Raw genomic sequence first — 20,817 nt, 5'->3', positions numbered from 1 at the left:
TCACAGATGCCACTGTACTACAAAGCACATGTCTAACACCCAACTACAAATCATATATAACATGACAGAAAACTACAGCACAGGCGATACCCATAATTCATTTGGGTAAACAAATTATGGTCTGTACTTCAGGTAAGCCAAAGACAGCACTAAAGGTACAAACACAAAATAGTATGGGTAACTGAAGCGTGCCGAGTACTGGGCCTGTGCACGCCGGGCATGATACACAAAAGACAATCCATGACCACAATCTGTTCATGAGCTCAAAAGAACCTGGCAGACCTGGCAGCCGCCTCTGAATGTAATGCATCCATATGCCAAATTAATCTTTTTTTCTTTGCAAAGGTTTTGAGCGTGAAACTGTATCTGTATAATTCCAAACCCAACTTTTTGCAGTTGGGTTTGCAGAAGTTTCAGCCACACTAGCTTGCCTTCTTGCCATCTCTTGGTGTAAGCAAAGACTTTTATTCTGAATCTAGGTCACGTGAATACGCTGCAGGAGGCTGAAAGCTAAGTAAAAAGACGAGTTTTGTGGCAGATCAGTGTAAATGTTTCTTCAGCGAATTGCAAATGTTGCAAATTTTGATCTGGCCCGAGTTCTGCTGTAGGTTGTTGAGAAACAGATTGATTGCATGCTCATCTTCTACAGAACTACAGCATCTATGGAAACTATAGAAAAACACTAACACACTGCAGTCCGTGAGGAGGTCTGGGTGACCCTGCCCTCCATTGCAACATCCTCTCCCGCCCACATTCCCGCTCTTCTTGTAAATGTGTGTGTGTGGAGAAAATATTCTCTGCGTGTTTCATCTGAACAGAATGCAAATATTTGGCTGTATGTGTTTCCTGTTTCCCAAGAGGATGAAAAAGAAAGGTTTATGCATGTTGTGTGCTTTAATGTGGTGGCTCCAGCATGCAGCAGCTTTGTTGAGAGCGGTGATGCAGTCAGAAGAGCTGAGTGCATCGTGTCTAAGGAAATATCTATGACCTTATGAGCATGGGCGGCTGAGAGCGCAGCCATGCTGCACACACGTCCGTACGCGCGCACACACACACACACACACACACACACACACACACACACACACACACACACACACACACATATAACACACGCGCCCACACAGTGAAATGAGTGGGATTTTACCTTCGGCGTCCTTAACTGTCTCGATAGCTTCAATGGCCTCAATGGTAGCTGAAGGATGGGCAAAAGAAGAGAAAGAAAGGAGGACAGGAAGAGAGAGGAGATGACAGAGTCCGAGAGAAAGATGGAGTACAAAGAAAGGAGGAGGAGAAGGAAAACGAAGTGAAGGCTGAAACATGCTCTGTGCAGATATGCGTAAACATCTTTGCCGTATGGGTGAGCAGCGCTTGCTGAGGAGGCTCCGACAGGCTGAGCTAAATGTTGTCAAACAATCTCTGGTTGGAAAACAGTGTAGGCAGAACTTTGGGGTGATCCAAAAATCAAACAGGAAGTCATAAAACATAAAACGTGACCTCACGCTGGCCTGGGAGATCAGACGGGTATTATGCGATTTATGACGAGCACCATGAACTAAGGCAGAAGTGAAAGATTGCAGTTTTTGACGGCCAGCTTGGACCAATATCTGTTTAGCTGAACGTGAAATTTTCTTCATGCTATTCTGTTGGCCAAATTCACGTTAGAGCTCTGTGGAGATGTCATCATGATAAATATACACAAGTGAGAGACTCTGTATCATCAATATCATGTGTAACATCCATATAATTTCAATATTAGCATTAATTAAATATCCCAACTACCAGATGTTTCAGGTTTTAAACAAGCAAAGCCCTCAGAGCAGCACTGAGACCACAGCAGGTTCAGAGGGCACCTGGTGTTAGCATTAGCTGCTGTTAGTTCACACACACACATGCATTTGCCCTGTATTTTGGTGTCATTCTCAGGTTCTCAGCCTCTCGCTCGTACACTCTCTCTGACACTCACACACACAGGCAACCAGTGGGCTGATGGTATCCTTCAGCGCTGGCGAGGTGAGGTGGAGAGAGGGAGTGAGTCAGTGAGGCAGAAGGATGAGAGGAGAAAAACAGCTGGAGGAGGAGGAGAAGAGGAGAGAGGGTATGGAGGAACCGGAGGATGCTCCAAAGCAGATACTCAAACTGTCTGTGTGGCATTGTGTTTCTATATATGAGTTCGGGGTTAAGTTTGTGTGCATGTGACTGTGTGTGTGCTTATGTGTGTGTGAGTGAATGAAACGCTCACCGCTCTGCAGGGTCTGTTTGCCCCCAGAGAGAACGCCACTGGGCAGCATGCCAGTCGGGGTCAGTCCCTTCAGGGTCAAGACGTTCTCACTCTCCTCCCTGAGAAACAGAGACAGTGTGTGTGTGCGTGTGTGTGTGTGTGTGTGTGTGACAGATGTGTGTGGGTAAAAGAAGACAGCAGGTGATAAAGAGAAAGAATTACACACTTCCTCACACACTGCACACCTGCAAACATGCAAAAAAACACGATTGTGGTTTAAAAGACAGATTTTAGAAAAATCTCTTTTAAAAAGTGAGGATCTGATGACTGCCAGCTTCTGCAGAAGTTGCGGCAAACCGAGCATGTGCAGGCAAGCGCACACGCATGTTTAACTGCAAATTGACCCACCTTAGAACGGAGAACATTTTGGCCATCTTCCCGATGGCTCGGATCTTGTTTTTGATCACCTCTTTCCTCGCTGCCGCTGCACTGGCTGGAAGTGAGTGGAGAAGAAACGTTATTGAAAGTTGATACGTAGAAGAAAAGAAGAACGCTAGCTACCCTTAAAAAAATCAATGCTGGCGGCTTCGTACCGTCATAGATCTCGTCTCCATCGTTCATGAGTTCGTCGTCAGAGCAGATGCTCAGAACATTGACCAGCATCTCAGTCACTGCAGGGCAAACAGACACAGATACGCTTCTATAAAAGGACAACAAAACTGCCAACTGGTTCATGCAGTTTAGGTACTAGTCAAAATGTTAACGACAGGGTAATTATCGTGTCCTTCAATGAATAGCGGTAAATTATCGACCTATGTGACAGCAGACCTTCACACCGGCTCTCCGCGATCCCTTAATGGAACATGAGCCATCATCGGTGTGATTGTTACCCCTTAACACCCTTTGATACGACATGTTTCAGTGTCTACTGTGAAAAATAAAAATGTTTTCTGGGAAAAAATGTGAACAAATCTTTTTATGTAAGTAGGACGGAGCTGAACTATGTCCAGCTGTGAAGACGTTAGAGGGCTGTGAGTGGACAAAGATGAAGATATCAAGAATCACACTCTGTTACTGTACATCAGCGATCCATTTTATTAATCGCTTATCAAACTGGTATCCCTCAGGTCAGTTTGACCTGGAACCATTAACATATATCGTCTTCAGCTCAATTTCAAACTGCAGAGAAAACATATATGTTTATTGATTGCAACCAGAATTAACAACACAACTGTTTTTTGTCACAAGGTTGTAATTGATGCTAAAAATCCGCTATACTGAAGCTTATCTTGGTGAAAAAAATGAACTGAGACGTCCTGTTCACTGACATTAATATGTGTTCCAGCCGTCGTCGGCCTTGTTTTGAGGTGCCACTGTCCCAGGTTGTATGACATATCTAGCACCACTCGTGTCCCCTGGTTTCTTTCAGCAGCTCCTCCTCCCAGCTGCTCTGTATATATTTACACATTCCATAAAATAAAGCCCAGATTCTGATGCCACACTTTGCTGGTTTTGAAGCCATATTCTGCCTGAAAGGCCAGCAGCCTCTAAACCTCACAAGCCATCCGCCCACAGTTACACTGGACAGATAGAGGAAGCCAGTCCACCCACTGCGGGTTGTCCCTGCCTTCAAACAGGTCAAACGAGTCAAATCTGGTGATCTTTGAGAATACATGAATTCTCTTCAGAGACTTTAAGTTTCTCCTTCTGTCTCAGAATCTCACAGACATCCAGTCAACTCCCCTATTGACCAGTAGACACCAGCAAGGACCAGGATCCCAAACTACGCATGCATACCGTGCAAACTCTGTTAGTAGCTGAGCAGAGGAGGTTTACTTTCACTTTCAAAATTAAATGGTTTCAAAATTATCTTCACGTGGAAGAGGAAGATTTTGCACTTCCTCTTCAACATGCTCTTCCATGGTATTTGTAATGTAATGTGTGTGTGTGTGTGTGTGTGGGGGGGGGGGGGGGGGGGGGGGGGGGGTGTACCTTTTTCTCCAACAAAGGGCAGCGACCATGTAAAGACGTCCATGAAGTTGGGCAACCAGTAGGGGTGAGGGGAGCAGTTGAACTGACGGATGTTCATCACATTGTTCTCATACTTTAGCACCGCAGCTAGACACACACACACACACACACACACACACACACACACACACACACACACACACACACACACACACACACACACACACACACAGAAACAGATATTAACCTATTGAAAGCTTGCTCCTCTAGGAGGTAACAATGTTTCCATCCATCCGTACATGTAAAGATTTTCCTGAGAAGTCTTACAACGCAAACAGTTTGCTCTACAATAATTGGATAACACACGTCAGTCAGACCTTTGTTGTTGTAGACATCCAGGTAGTTTGGAGCGGAGAAGATGGTGATGAGCGAGGGGAAACCTGTAGTCTGACTCTTCCTGTACATACGGTACCTGAGGAAAGAGAGACAAACAAGCCGCCCACGTTATAGCCACTCAAATAGGACACCGCGCTGTGGATGAAAGAAACAAAGATTTGCTTTGCAGGTCTTCTAAAGCAGCCAGGGGATGGTTAGAGGTGAGACAGCCACACTCTTTTAAACTAACAGAACAGAAAAAGACCAGATTGCCTTGCATAGCAGAGGAAAATGACAAGTAAAAAAACAGAAAAAGCTACTGGGCATCGGAAGCCTGCATAGATATGCAAATTATCAAAACAAAACTTTACTGTTCTGGGTTGTGGTGGCTGAATGGGTCTAACAATTTCACCCAGGAGAGCGTGGTTCACGTTCTGTGTGAATTTAATGATAATATTTGTATGTTATGTTTTGATTCCCCCCCCTTTGTTTAGGATTTGTGTGGTTTAGGGGAAAAAAATCCTTTTTCATTGTCAGGCCGCTATAAACACACATTTTCATCAGGTAATATTGACAGGAAAGTGTGCTGCTGTAAATCCACCGAGCTACAGCTTTAGATTCTCACTGCTTATTAAACTTCAGTGAAGAGAAACCAATTTTTCCCAGACAAACTCACCATTTAGGGTAGTTCCTGTAGCAGCTAGCTTAGATTTTTTTTTTGAGTGAGCTGGCCGTTATTCTCTTTGTGCTGTCACTATTGTTGGAGAATATAATGCAGCAACGGCACATTCACAAATCAAGGGCTTCAGGAATTCAATCAAAGAATTCATAGAGACAGCAGTGAATACAATGTCTTTTGTAAGTTCTCAGGTGAAAGCTGCTTCATTTTGTATCCACACTGCAGCTGCTTACTTCATCGAACAGTCTCTTTTTTGTTTTTTTGACCATGAATGCATGTTTTATCTCCACATTAGCTACTCTGCACAGGTGCAGAAGCCTGGCGACTGAAATAGCTTGTTTTTTGGCCATCCTATAACAAGTGCATTAAGACCTCTGGATGATTACCCAGACTACTTGTCTGCATGACAGACCAAATACTGTTAATGGGTTCACCAAACAGCACACACACAGAACACAGCGCTGCCTTAATTGCTGCATTACATCTAGAGGATTTTCAGTGAGATAATAGATGCCAGGAATGCATTTTTGGGTCACAATTTTTTTCCCTTCACTATTTTATTCAGACTTTTAGTACAAAGTGTACGCAGCCTCTTTGACTTCCTGTGCTGAGTTAGTTAGGGTTGAATCTTGCACCGGCTGTTGGTGCACTCTCAGTCAGACCAACTCTTAACAATGCTAATCACACAGTTTCAGGGTGAAAATTGCGCCGCCTCTTTTCCTGCAATGTGCCAATTCCCCGACAATGAAAAATAACAGCTCAGAACATGAAATGTCAGGGTAAGCCATTAAATGAAATGGTGTGCCCATTTAAGCTGAGAGAAAGGAATGAGCCGCAGCAGCCGGTCAGCTCACCCGGCATCCTGTGCTTCGTGCGCTCTGATGATTGACAGCAAGTTGTTGGTCTGTAAGAACTCGCACACTGCTGGATAACTGGAGACAGAGAGAGAGGGACAACAAGTGAGAGTAAGTGAGGGCAAAGGAAGAAACATGAAGGGGAAGAATTATTCAAAGAGATGCAGTAAAACACACTTTACATAACAAACAAGTCATATGTCAAGGCTGCTGTAAACCACAAAACAGATATTTAAAGTCTGGCAGTGGGTGATGAGTAGGCTTTTGTTTTCTAAGGTAGTGTCTGACTGAGACCAGCAGGGGGCATCAGTGAGGAGTGACAGGCCTGAGCCAGGCTTATGGCTGCCTCAGTGCTGAGGTGTGCTGACTGTACACTAGTTGGCTGATTGATGCTGTGTCTCCTAAACATAGAAAATCGGTGTGTTTGCCACAGAGAACATGTCACAACACCCATTTCTAAACACCGTCTCCCCCTCGTCTGTACATGCCCCCCATTCTTACTTTCTCATCTTTTTCCCCCTGCCACCCTCCTCCTATGTTACTCTCCCTCGTTCTCTCACTGTATCTTAATATCACTCCATATCTGGCAGGAGTAGCCAGTCGTCATAGCAACAGAACCGTGCAGTCTCCCTGGGGATTGTGGGATATCGTTTCATGCTGAAACGGAACTGTGTGTGCTGCGTGTTTGGTGTGCGTATGTGTGTGTAAAGTAGCCAAGATTTTCTACAAATCCCAGCGACCGTTAGTGGATCTCGGATGTGGTGTAAACGCACACACGAGGCGTCTCTCCCGTTCTCTCTGCTCGGGAACAACATCCCAAACCTGCAGCTTGAAGTCGACCTGAAACTTATTAGATTTCTAATTTGTAGGTGAGCATCGCACGTTGCTCATGCACGGTAGCGACAGGGCGCTCAGATCATTTAGAAAGAGACATCGACCTATCCAAGAGAAAACCCGGAGTCAGGGACATGAGTGAGAACTTCTTTCTCTTTCAGGTGGTGATTTTAAAGAGTACTGTCTCTGCTGTGAACCATCATCCCAGAATATTACATCCACACTGGCTTGTTGGAGTACCAGGTCAGCTCTTAGCTCTGCCTTTGAGCTTCATAAGCACAGGGATCTGCTGCTGCAAGGCTGCCATACTATATTCATTCCCATTCAAAAATAAAATGTCAGGGCTCTTACGTAATGTTTTTTTTGCCGTCACAACACCTTGAGGAGTAATTCTACCCTCCTGTACCTGTAGAAATAGGAGCACCCTCTGACCGTGTTGTGGCCAAAGTACTCCTGGGTCTTTTCATTGCCAAAGTCTTCCAGGGGGTCGGCCCACAACAGGTCGCACATGGGCCCAAACGCCGGAGGCTCCTTGAACCGGTCCAACTAGGACAAAAAAAACACGCACACACACAGAAGTATAGAAATGTGAGCTTACAGAAACAGAGATTTTCTACATGAAAGACATTTTCAGTCATGTAAACAACCCTCCAACACATATAGGATAAATCAGGGGAGAAAGAAAAGCAAACACATAGCATACACACACAAACACATACTGTCAGAGCAGAGCATCTCCATGGCAACCCCCACCACACAGGAGGGAGAAGATGTCACACCAGCAGATTCACCATGGAAACACTGCCATTAGATGAGGAAGTATGTGTTCTCGCGTCTCTGTGTTCATGTGTGCGGCTTTGTGCTCTGGAGCTCAGTGAACTGTATACACACAGGGGTTATTTTATGGTTTCTAATGAACACACTCGGAGCAGGCTAAAAAGCTGAAATAAAAGTTGGTTTATGACTGCTGAATGAATGTGCCTGAGTGCTGCACATAGGTCGATCTCATGTTGCATGCATGATTAATTTTCCTTGCTCTTGTATTCCTTATCCTGCACAGGCAAAGAGCAGGAACTGGAGAAACGGTGAAACTGAGAATGAATAACAAACTGTGGACAGTTACGAAGGCTGATCTTTCTTCTTTTTGTACATTTGCAGGCTGATTACTCTCTATAACAGAACTTACATATATACCAGGATGCTGAATATAAAGTGACACCATGTCTTTGGGAATGCAGATGCAAGGGTTAAATGCATTGTCTACAAAATAAATGTGTTTCTATGGCTTTCTAGGCCAAATCTCCTTACTATCATTATTTATACTTCCTAGTTACAACAAATATAACGCATCACTGTTTTGTGTAAGTAGGAAAAGAAAAGAACAAATAATGTATTCATTAAACACCTGACTTAGCTACACCCTGTCACCTGAATTGAAGGCAAAGCTGTAGCTACTGCTAAGCTAGGTTTACAAGGTCTAGATTCTTCTCTCCACTGTGATTTGATTCAACAACTAATTCATTTAGTTATGCAGAATAACAAAGGGTATGACCAAAACGGATATTTTTTCTATTTTTCATTGTTTTGTTTGCTCTGTGTAGGCCTTTAGTAAACAATACGTGAAGTTAGCTTTGGCTTCTTTAAGCTTTTCTATATGACAACTTCTACACTGTCAAACCAGACTTTCTCAATCTGATTGGTAGGTTTCAGCTCTGTAATTTAGTTATTACAAATGTTTTTTAAAAGGCTGTTTTATCACTTTATATACATTTTATGCATTACTACATAATGATTAAACAGGAAAAGGTTTAAAATGAATTCAGATTCAGTTCTTCATTACATTTCAGCAATTTTTTTTTTTTAGTACTTCTCAAAGACAGTTAACCATTATTTTTTAAGAGCTGATTGATGCCTTATTTACACAATGGTCAGCATTGCTTATCAAATACTTAGAAATAAATACAAATAGAAAATTCTGTAAAATAAGGTGAAAAATATTACTGTATACAGACAAAACATTCACCCCATAGCTACAAAAAATGTCATTAAACACCACTTTTTGTCAAAAAAGTTATCATTGTTTTGTTATCACAGCAGTGATAACTCAAAACTGCTCGTGTGTCTTTGATTTTACCTTCTTGATGTCGTCCAGCGTGTGAATCTCTGGTGAAAGCCCCCCATGCACACATAGGAACTGCTGGTTCATCAGGGCTGCCAGAGGCAGGCAATCAAACGCCTCCATGCAGGAGTCATACACCTGCTCTGAGTACTTGATCTTACCTGCAGGTTGGGGGAGTAGACAGACATTTCAAGACTTGAAACAAAGGAAGCGCCTGAGTGTGTTTTGACATGCTTTGAATAGCCACCATTGCTACAAATGCACAGTCGGTCCCTGTCACTGGGAGACTGATGCACGCAGAACAAACAAGCCTTTACATGGACAGAAGTTAGTAATCTGAAGGCTTCAGACAGAATCAGTCTAAAAACACGATTGCTAACACGCTGTGGTAATGGTACATATATATAAAATCATACATTACTTTGTGCAGTAAATAGCTTTAATTGTGTTTGTGTGTAACAGACCAAGAATGACACTGCAGTGTGCGTGCCTTAAAGAAAGAACAATAAATTAATAACCAAAAAAAGCAGTAATGGTAGTGAATGTCTATTCTGACCAATTCTGATTATTTTCAAGAATAATTATTTAACCATGACGTCTTCACCACGTCTTCACCACCTAATGTTAACCTTCAAAAAAGTGTGTACAAACCAATGGGTGACATAAAAGTGGCTTTAACCATCTTTTATCTTTGTCTCCCGCTCACAAATCTCCTTCAACTTTCATTTGTTATTCATCAATGTTAATAAAGCAATACCCAGCTCGCCACTTTACCTTAGGCCCCTCAAACATGACGAAGTCATAAAGACGTTTTGCTTAGTCAACCACGATTAGAACATTTGAGCAGAGACAGTGAACACACACTCACTGCCTCTGCTCAGTGTTTTCTTTTTAAGTCTGTCGGTGCACACGGTTAATAACTCATGAATCAAGATGACTGAAATACCTTAGGTGTTGTATTAATTAATGCATTGTTCATGCATTAAGGCATGCATGAGATACTGTTAATTCATGCACTTTCCTGATGAGTCATGGGGTTTTTTTCACATATTAGTGACGCTTTTTCGTGCATGAAATCACGAATGAATTCACGATAATACCCTTCCCGTAAAGTGTTACCACGTCATTTGGTTCACTTGGGTGCAAGGGCACTAACGTGTGGGATTTTCACACAACGCGTTAATAATTTATGGGGCCAGCTCTTCTCCAGCACTCCCATATGACCTGTTTTTCTCCTCTCTGATGATGTTGGATTTTGTTTTAGAAATGCCACTTCAGAGATACCAGACAAAAAAAATAAAATAAAACACAAATCTCACTATTACAGCATTTTAAATAATGACCCAAATATAAACACAAAGCAGCATAGACATGTCACTTTTTTTCTTCTTTTTTGTATGTGTGTCTGTGTGTATTAAAAACTCCTTTGAATTGGCAGCAATATCAATAACAACATCCAAGACACGGCATCTTTTAAAGTACATTTCACACATGGGCGTAACAATGCATCTGACATAAAATCAAAACCGCGGGATTAAAAATAGCTGAAAGGAGATTGGAAAAGAAGAAGAAGAAGAAGAAGAAGAGGATGGTTTTTAGACAGCAGAGGAGGAGGGAGGCGAGAAAAGAAGAACGCTAAAGAGAGAAGGAGAAAGACTGATGGGAGGAGACAGGAGAAGGAGGAGAGGTTATAAGAAGGAACGAGAGGAGATGACTGGGGAAGAGAGAAGGTAGAGTGTAAGGACATGAAACGACACGTACACAAATCAAAGCCAGTCTTGTGGAGTACAAGCGTACAGTAGCCAGCCTCTGTGTGTGTGTGTGTGTGTGTGTGTGTGTGTGTGTGTGTGTGTGTGTGTGTGTGACAGCGAGGAGTATGTTTGTCAACCTCTCCATCTGCCTTGTGTAGAGCAAGGGCTCATTATTGCCAGTCCACCAGCTCCTTCCACACTCTCAAACATTTATGAAGACACTTGCACACGCATGCAGTCACAGTACATGCTCTCGTGCTGCACACACACACACACACACACACACACACACACACACACACACACACACACACACATAGCAGATGGTAATTGAGGGCGACCACTATTCGCCATGAGCACCAAGGGAAATTAGCTTCCTCGTCCCTTGGCCAATCAGACACAGAGGAGTAAGTCCCTGAGCCAATCATTAAGGGCCAAATTAATTTGCTGCTAATCACCCACTCTCGGACAGGAGGCTGAAGCTCGCTGACGGAGGAGTCAGAGAGACAGAGGGAGACACTGGGGGAGAGAGCAAAAGGATGGAGGGAGAGAAAGAGAGGGCGGACACAACATGCCAGTGGCAGAAAAGTAAGGATGGTGAGGGGGAGGATGAGAAGAGATCCAGCAGAAAATATTTAACTCCATAGGTGAAACTATCAGGTAATGGAATAAAGCGGATCCAATCAGAGCTTCGCCACCTAAAGCACAGCACAGCTCAACACGATTTGCACGCGTGTTACATGGTGTCATTCTCTCAGCAGTCGTGTATAACGTGTAAGGGCTAATCAGCTTTTCACCTACAATAGCAATCCTGAAAGCTACATTTAGGGTTGCAAACTTAAGACAACCTGAACGTGCAAAACTGCAGATACACATGTTAAAAACATTTACAGCCTGCTGCAAAAAAACTGCTCCCTAAAGCTAATTATGTAGGAAGACAGCCATTAACTACCTGCTATAGGTGTTCAGCTAAATTGTGTAATTGAAAAGGTGTTGGTTTTCTTTATATTAGCTAGTTTGACAGAAAAAAAAAGTCGTGGCATGTTTTGTGTTATTTTTATTAGTATTCTTTCCATCAACTCTGAGATGAGTTCAGAAAGTGGTATTGTTGTATTATATTAATATGTTACATAATTAGCAGGTATATATCTCTGTGCTATCTTTAGCTGCACCCTGCTAACTAAGCTAGCTAGCTACCTTTAGCTAATAACGCCTGGCTTTGAAAATAAAACAAAACATGCTACCTGCTATAGGAAATACTGACTAATTACTGATTTTTCCTCTTTTTTTAAAAACCATGTTTAGGTGTTATTCAAGCACAAATAAACTCTTAGCTGTAAACTGAGCAGTGTAAGTTGTAAATGTATGATCCTGAACCAGTTAGCATGCTAATTTTTTCGCCAAGTTTGTAACCAAACTGAAAATATGTTCTCCAGTCAGCTGAGATTTACAAGATCTGTTCAAACCACTAATAATCAAAACTAAATAAGCACTGCTTAACATCGGAGGGTGAAAGGAGCGGAAGAACCAATCCCAAAATAAAAGAAAAATGGGCCGTGTAACGAAAAGCCAACTCACATTCTTGTTTGAAGGTGAAATATTCTGTCAGATGTCTACATTCATGGTTCCCCCGGAGAAGAAAGAGCGTCTTTGGGTAGAGGATTTTCAGTGACCACAGGTACAACACACACTAAATATTCACCAAAAGAAGAGAAAACATGAGAAATTGAGTTCAGCAGGTACACAACTGCAACAGCATTTCGATTTTCAAAGAGTGCAGATGTCAAATTAATTTTACATCGCAGGCCATAAACAGCCCACTTTGATATGAAGTGGGCCAGACCAGGCAAACTCCCCTTTTTAATCAATGTACAGAAGTTTAAGTACACATTTAATCTCAGAATAATCTCATGATATAAGAAGAAGTACAATTCCAATAGTTTTTCTAAATGCTGCTATAGTAAATGAAAGAAATCTGTCTGTATGACTCTTCCAACACGTTCTCACTCCCAAAGCGTAACATTTTACGCTAGGTGACAAATCGTTGGTATATTACGCTTTTGACCACCCAACACGTCCCTATATTACGAGTTCGGAAAAATTAGGAAACATGAGAGCCGTTTGGTTTTAAATCTGCACATAAATTTTGCATAAATCGTTTTGGAAAACACTTCACGATTAAGGTGGTGGTTAACGTTAAGAATAAGGTTATGATTAGGGTCAGGGCTGGAATACACAGCTGAAACATGTGTTACCGCGGGAGTGTAATTCTATTCGATTTCATCCACAATCTGGCGCGCAACATAGGAACGTGGAAGGTCACCTTCCGCGTTCCCATGGAATGCCTCGGGACATGACAAATCGTCGGTATATTACGCATTGGGAGTGAGAACAGGCTGGACTCTTCAGGCTTAAATTGTAAAGTAAAACTTCTCATTTCTAGAGCATACGGTGAAAAACAGGAACTTTACTGTCATTTAAGTTTTTGGTCTATTACTTAATTACATTGTTGTGCTATGAATGGCCATTAGGGTGGTCTTCATCAGTAGGAAAAACTGTAAAACTGTCTTGTATGTGCAGCATTAATCTGAAACTATGTCATATTGCCTAGAATCAAAGTTAAGCTCAAATTTTGGGGCTGAACAGTTTGGTCATTAGAGTACAGCAGGATGTGCGTTTATTTATCACGTTGGCTTTTTTACTCTTATCACTTAGGAAACCCTACAAATGGCTCAGAGGATGTTCTCTCACCTTTACACACCATCATCTCTGTTCTACATTTAGTCTCCTCCTTATGTGCCCTTCAGATGTGTTAGGAAGGTGGCCTAAATATCGCTCCCTCTGCTCCAAACTCACTCCGTGTCAGCGACATATCCCATATGCCACGGTGACTTGACAGGCTGAGACATTCACGCGCTTGTATATTGTGGATTCAAGTCAGTCTGCTCATCTGTACCACATTTCTGCTGGATAACGTAATCACACATTTCTTTATGATGCCCTCATCCATTTTGAAGAATCAAATATTCAAACAGCTCTTGGAATACCGTGCTGTTTCCATCCAACTTTCATGCATATTTACAGTAAGAAGCAAACTACACTCTGGTTAGCGTTTGCTGTCCTTAAATTGTTGCCTGTCCTGTAGAAACACATAGTGAATGAAAGTTGATCTCAGTAACAAGGACCCCCTGGTCACGAATTCTAAATTGCATCTTTATATGTGCATTTGTCAGACACATATAGTGCATCGTGTCACTGCTAATCTCAAGTACTTTTTGTACATCTGCAATACTGAATACCAAAATACACCTTGCCCCTGGAATGTGCATAATAGACTTCAATACAATGTACACCACATACACTAATCTGGCATACATAGCAACAAGGATAGTTGTTTTTTTCCCAACTGAATGCACAGCACTATAAATAAGACGTATACACAGTGTGCCCAATCCTTCCTCACCTCAATACTGAAGTACCCCCTGTCCACATAGTCCCCTAGGAAGAGGTAGCGCGTGTTCGCAGGAGAGCCTCCCACTTCAAATAACTTCATCAGGTCGAAGAACTGGCCGTGGATATCTCCGCACACTGTGGAAACAGCACACAACAGTGTCAAGATTATAAACACCGCAGTTTTCAGCTCCCACATAACAAATTCAGCTCAAAAATATGGGACCGTCTTTGCTTCAGTGGCTCCATATGGCCTGATTTGCATCTGCAGAGGTATATCTGTCCTGGCTGCTGATCTAGAAACACCACTCATCTGTTTGGATAGAAAAAACAGCAAAAATGTGTTTTAAAAGCTCCTTAAAGATTCTACTCGATCATTTCAAGGTCTGTTTAAAAACTACCTGAAAAAGACCAGAAATCAGAGCTGGAAGTTTTGTGCTTTTTGGGTCATCTGTCCAGTTTTTGATCTATTTTCTTAACTGCATATCCAACTCCAGGTCATGGGGAGTGGGCTACGATAAGGGGGAGGTGGGATACACCCACCAGTGGATCATAGGCTAGCAAATCTAGAATATGTTACTGTGAGTTATTTGTATTAACAGACTTGAGAATTCTGTGTTCAGTTTTTTTTACATCAGTTAAACACACCTTACTAACCAAGATAGCGAGGATTAGCTTATAATTTCGCACCCGATGCTGGATTTTATGTATTCATGACGACGTGCAATCACGTTCAGGGTAAATCCGATTTGTTTGTATCTGGCTTTCTTGATTGACCTTTGCATCATCTTATTGTATGCAAGCTTTTGTGAGCTTTCTCTTTTGAATTGTTACAAGTTGCTTCCAGGAGTAAATCAGGCTGCACATGCTGAAGACTTCACATTTTGAACGACTTCAGGTCTGTCTGCCCGTACGATCTGCCAGCATACATCTTACCATCCGCCTCCCTCGCCATCTGTCTGGTCTCTCCTTTCACTTTTAGTTGATGTCATAGTTCCCCTCTGCAGCCATTTTACGATGGCCATTTTGCATCTGTCTGACCGCCTTCGTCTGCCTGTCTCTCCATCTGCTTGCCATGTTAATGTCTGTTTTTGTGACTACTTATAAGCATTTGCTTTAATTTGAACTGGGAATTGGGAATGAGAAATGTCATGAGTGAAATTGAGCCGTACCTGCCTGCCTCCTCTGAGCTGTCTCGGTATTCTCCCAGAAGCCTTCGTGTGACATCCTAAAAGCCTGTCAGTTCAGATTTTAGCCATCCAGCTGTCTGTCTGTCTTAGAGCTCATACTTTGAGACGGCATCAAAGTGCTGAAGTATTCTTTGTATCCCCTTTATATTGCATTTTTGGTGAAAGCTCTTTCTACGTGAGTCTATTTTGCTGTAGTTTGTATCTGAAATGTAACAGTCATTTCCAATCACGGCACACTCTCAGGAAATTTTTGTGTGTTTCTGAGTCAGACTCTGGTGAAGTGGAACCAGGAAAGCGGGATCAATATGTTGCTCGTTGGGAACAAACAGGTTAGAGAACCTCTGCACTAAGCTGCTTATGATTGACTGTCTCTCCATCTGCCCATCTATCTGTCCTTGTCCCTGGGGATCTGTACCTGTGAAAGCTGAGCGATGTTCCCACACTGCGTGGGCACAACAAGCCCACACAGAATTATCACACCGCTCGCATTTGCATAAATGCAGCACGCAGAAGCACAGACACATAGGTACACGAGCCAGGCAGAGTCAATAGGTTGCCAGTGTCTGCGTCTGCCTGGCCGCTTGTCTGTCATCTCTGTCATTGTCTCAGAAACTTTCTTTCTATTTTGCTCTCCCTCGATTTCGATCCCCGGCTTCTCCTCCGCATCCTACTCAGTTCTTACCATTTCCCTGGGAGGGGAATACATGCAGCTATTACCCAAGCCAGAGCGAGCTGTTGCGCCAATTGGGTCTCTCAGTGAAGTGCGACCGAACAACAGTTCATATTAAAAGGGTGGCAGATACATATGGCAGATTAATGAATCAATGAATGGATTCTGATTAATACATAATTACTGATCTTTATGCCTTTTTGCTCCACAGCTCTATTTCTCTGCCTCTCCGTGAGACTGCTGCTATCTGTCTCCTCACTGTGAAATGTCTGATCTATTCTGCTTGTCACTCATGCCTGCATTTTAACAAACAAGTAGCCTTTTTTTTTAATTTTGATGTCGCTTTGCTCAATGGGTGACTTGCAGATGCTTTTAATAAATAAAACGTAGACATTTTGCAATTTAAAACAGGTGAACGATAGTAAAGAACACCTTTTTTGGCTTATGATAGTCTGGAGGCCACAGTGAGTAGGGTTACCTACCATAGCCATGGTATAAAGACGCTACACCTTTCAATTCGAGCTACATTTAATTTTCAGTAATGCAGTAATGTCACATGTTCGTGTGCCAGTCTACATATACTGCTCTTTCTAGAGATAGCATGCTAACACAAAACTATCCAAGAACCCAGAGTTATGATAAAGCTGAGTGTATACTGACCCAGAGCCTGAACTTCAGCAGGTAACAAGCTGGGATGAGCGGTCAGGATTCGGAATCGCTTTAAATTCTCTTTGTGCTGGTTTTCATCTTTGCTTTGTGTTTAAGCTTTATGTTAATGCACAAACAGAAAAAAAAGATCATATGTGTTTCCTCAATAGGTTGGGGATTTGTGTAGGCGTGTGGGACTGTAGCTTAAGGTTTATATTGTTAACTGGTAATTATGTAACAGTGCATTTCAGGTTATTTTACAGAGTAACACGAAAGATCAGAGCCCAACAAAATAAATATAGGCCAAAGAGTATATCGTGGAAGACAGTGTGGGAGATGTAACTAACTTGATTGGTGGTCTGAAATTTACAGGTTCTTCATCAATCATGTGATGGACTTTATCTTAGTTGAATGCAGTTTTCCCAACATATAAATAAAAGTTAAGATGTGGGAGTGGCAGTTGGGGTCTACTCCAGTAAAATAAATTTAAAAAGCAAAATATAAGGAACACGTTTAGTGCTGTCAAGAGACATTATAAGATAACCCTGGGACTCCTGCAACAGCAATGAGTATAACTTTCAGGGGGAAAGAGCTGTTTAAAAAATGCAATGATTTCTTTTCCATAGGTCTTTCAACATGGCTGCCCAGTGCAGACACTTTCTTCTAGAGAGACTTTGCAATACTCACGAAGTCTCATATAAAGTTGGAGACCTGATCAGCTTCCCTGTGCGGGGAAACCGCTTTGCGCGGCTAACTCTTGCAAGAAAGCGCGTTAGCTTTCCAACTGTTTTCTACCATCTCCTAATTGGTGCGTTGAATCCCTTCCTTACCCGTGACTGGCGCCTCAATATCCAACATAGTGCGCTCCTGGCGCAGGATGGCGGCGCCCTCATCGATGATGCGCAGGGCCACGGCTTCCTCGAGACGGCCTTCCTTTGTGAGGTGAGCTTTGAGCAGGTCCACTCGCGGCCGGCCCTCCGCGTCAAACACCTCCTTCATGGTCAGCCGATGGGCCAGGGGGAAGGGGACCGCTGGAGATGGAAATGTGGAGATGATGGAGAAAGTGCGGGGGATGAGATGGAAGGAAGGGAGTTAAATTATGCAGGGAGAGGGAGAAAGAAGCCGGAAAGAGGAGATTGTGTATTACAATGCAGAAAATGATTTATTGATATTTCCTGTACACTTCAACAAGCTTGCCCACAGTTGTCAGAAGCCCCAATCCTCACCATTATCCTGATCACACCTCTGCTGCAGGCTTGCAGTGTGCGCGTATGTACATGTGTGCGTTGTGTGTGTGTGTGTGTGTGTGTGTGTGTGTGTGTGTGTGTGTGTGTGTGTGTGTGTGTGTGTGTGTGTGTTATGGAGGCCTAAGCGGGTTGTACTGAAGTAGGGGCTGCCACAGTTATCAGGGCTGCTGCCTCTGTTCTGCAGCAATGTCTTTCTTACATAATGAAGGCCCCCAGGGTGCCAATGGAGAGGGGGGTTGACTGACGATGAGGGTGATACAGCAAGAGTACACAGCTGCACGTGAGAAGGCGTGCGCACACACACACACACACACGCACACATATATGAAGACACGCTTGACAAAAGCGCACACACGCCCTGTTGTTAGCAAACAGGCAGAAACTATGTGGCACGCTCCTGCACCCGGCAGAGGTGCAGGAGCATCTGTACATCATGTATGTCACACTGGCATTAACATGCACGATTGCACAAGTGTGTATAAGTGGCAGTGCACACACACACACACACACACACACACACACACACACACACACACACACACACACACACACACACACACACACACACACACGCACAAGCTCATAAAAGGTATTGTTATGAAGGATCCACAGAGCCTGTTTGAGCCCCACCAGTGCTAACACAGATAATGGCCTAGATCACACGCTAAAATCTAGGCCTGGCTCTGAATGCGCACGCACACACACACACACACACACACTGTCACTTTGTCTCTGTTTTGCACTCTCTCCTCTTGTCCCTTCTCTGTTTTTTTCTGTTTTCGCTCGCCTCTCCCTCTTGCTCCTTCGCTCTCTTCTTTCTGCTCTAACAGGCCACAGTCTCCTCCGCGAGGTTCCACGCTGATGTCTGTCGTTACATTTTAATGTGACCGCGCGTTTTCATTCTTTCTTCACAGTATAAGCAGCTCAGCAAAAACACGGAGCCAGTCAGCAGGGTTTAATGTAGTCATTGCTGAGACATCGACGTCATTTAGCCAATGCTAAATGAGCCGTTGCAATAAAATATATTACAATGTGACTTTAGTCAAAATATGTCTGTTAACGCACGAACAGTTGCTGACAAAGCCTGCATTTGTGGCTGTTAATCAACATGGAGAAAGAGGTGACGTTGAGATTTTTGTTCCGCCGAAAACTCAACACACCCTGAATACGTTAACCCTCCCGGCACACACAAAGATCTACCTGATTCATATTTAGATGTTCCAGAATATCTAAAGTCACCTCAGGCTGCTGCTAGATAACTGCTACTGCATCCCCATGACACTTTTACACACCTTAAGATTGAACACAACACAGGAGAGCATGCTGAGACATCCCAGGACACTTCAGGCTGCCAAGCTGAAGGGTCTGCTTTCCATCGATTGAGAACAGCGGTTCTTACATGTTAAAACCATTTTTGCATTACAAGTTAGGAGCGATTAATATTTTAAAAGCCTTGTGCACCCCAGGCTGTCAGAGAACATAAGCCCAAAAAGGAATTACTCATGCATGCTGGTATTTGTGTGACATTATATTTATTTATAAAAGGAAACAACAGGGCTCAGGCAGTATGTGGATAAACCTCCTCCTTCAGTGTACCGTCCTGTACCGGCATATAGCACCGCACTGTTCTGAGCTGTGCTACAAAATGTACTCGGGCTGGAACATGTCATTACAAAAAGCTGCCAGCACAGTGTTAGAAGGGCTGCGGTACTCTTTTAAAACTCAAGCACACACATGAACTCAATTTGTGGATGTATATTTCTGGTTGAAGGTAAAACTGAGGCCTCAAGTGTGCATGTGTGTAACAGCGAGAGAGCCTGAGGAGGGAGAGGAGGGTAGAAGTGAGAGGGACGGAGTGTGAAACTCGTAAATTGTGAGAGCAGTGTGAAAGTAGGGCAGGTAGGAGAGAGTGAAGAGAGCAGCAGAGACACACAGCTTGGGAAAGGAACTATACTTGGGAAAACTATACTTGGTAGTTGGGGAATAGAGGCGAGAAGAGGTTCGGCACAGGCAATGGCAAACCGTTTGATGAGTGTACAGTTCAAGAGGAATGCTAGGAGATTTGAGTCCAATCTTATAGCTCTGAGCGCACGTGCAGAGGTTAAAGACAGACAGATGTAAATTACGAAGAGACCTTGTTTGGATTTAATAAAGTGATTCTGATACAAATCTGAGAAACATGCCCGTACAGCTTTTCTGTCTCAGAGCAATTTTCTGCTTGTAACAATGGAAAGCTTTCTGCAGTATGCATATGAATTTGCAAGCCTGGAGGAGAACATTAAGGCAGAGGAAATGCATTTAAGACTTACTGTACACTCATAATATACAGTATATTACACCATTGCAGGAGTCCGACCATCAGATCATCCTATAGGTCTGGCTCATGCATTTGCATACGTCTTATACGAGTCTATACTGGATCTTATTGAACAAAGAAAGTGGATCAAGTGAGAACAGGTTGGGAGGGAGCATGCCAGTGTATCCTTGAGCAAGATACTAACCCTAAGTTGCTGCCGATGTATTTGTGGGAGTCTGAATGTTTGACAGAAAGTAAACATAGAAAAAAGTGTGATTTGAGCTGTCAAGTCGAGTAGAAAAACGGTACATACGAAACAGTCCATCTACCATTTTTCCCTTTTATTTCATTAGAATTTTATGCTATGCTAGTAGCTCTGAGGTGCTTCATGCTAAATGCTAACACTAGTTGTTGTCACATCCCACCAAACACGGATGAAACCCTGACATCATCTCCCACGCTACAAGACAAAAAACTGGGCAAACAATGAAGTGCAAACGATGACGCTGTTT

General features: G+C 43.0%; 1 protein-coding gene across 2 annotated transcripts in view; it reads right to left on the bottom strand.

Annotated features, from left to right (window-relative positions):
• The window catches only part of ppp3cb (protein phosphatase 3, catalytic subunit, beta isozyme), a 35,263-nt gene that overhangs the window by 4,037 nt on the left and 10,409 nt on the right, over positions 1 to 20,817 (bottom strand). Inside the window, exons 2-13 of one of the 2 annotated variants that reach the window (XM_085419808.1) lie at positions 17,593 to 17,793; positions 14,268 to 14,392; positions 12,383 to 12,494; positions 9,069 to 9,214; positions 7,341 to 7,480; positions 6,101 to 6,178; positions 4,570 to 4,664; positions 4,214 to 4,339; positions 2,815 to 2,892; positions 2,630 to 2,714; positions 2,243 to 2,340; positions 1,148 to 1,195 (exon numbers count right to left, since the gene is read on the bottom strand). In XM_085419808.1, the coding sequence (XP_085275934.1) occupies positions 1,148 to 1,195; positions 2,243 to 2,340; positions 2,630 to 2,714; positions 2,815 to 2,892; positions 4,214 to 4,339; positions 4,570 to 4,664; positions 6,101 to 6,178; positions 7,341 to 7,480; positions 9,069 to 9,214; positions 12,383 to 12,494; positions 14,268 to 14,392; positions 17,593 to 17,793 (1,332 nt within the window). The remainder of the gene's footprint in view (positions 1 to 1,147; positions 1,196 to 2,242; positions 2,341 to 2,629; positions 2,715 to 2,814; positions 2,893 to 4,213; positions 4,340 to 4,569; positions 4,665 to 6,100; positions 6,179 to 7,340; positions 7,481 to 9,068; positions 9,215 to 12,382; positions 12,495 to 14,267; positions 14,393 to 17,592; positions 17,794 to 20,817) is intronic. The other variant, XM_085419817.1, reaches the window with a different exon arrangement.

The sequence above is a fragment of the Rhamphochromis longiceps genome, linkage group LG2, assembly GCF_057381845.1.
Source record: "Rhamphochromis longiceps isolate RC_006_pf linkage group LG2, R_longiceps_female_GT1.1, whole genome shotgun sequence".
Lineage (NCBI taxonomy): Eukaryota > Metazoa > Chordata > Actinopteri > Cichliformes > Cichlidae > Rhamphochromis > Rhamphochromis longiceps.
The sequence above is the reverse complement of the archived record's forward strand: the minus strand, read 5'-3'. Positions and strand labels throughout refer to the sequence as shown.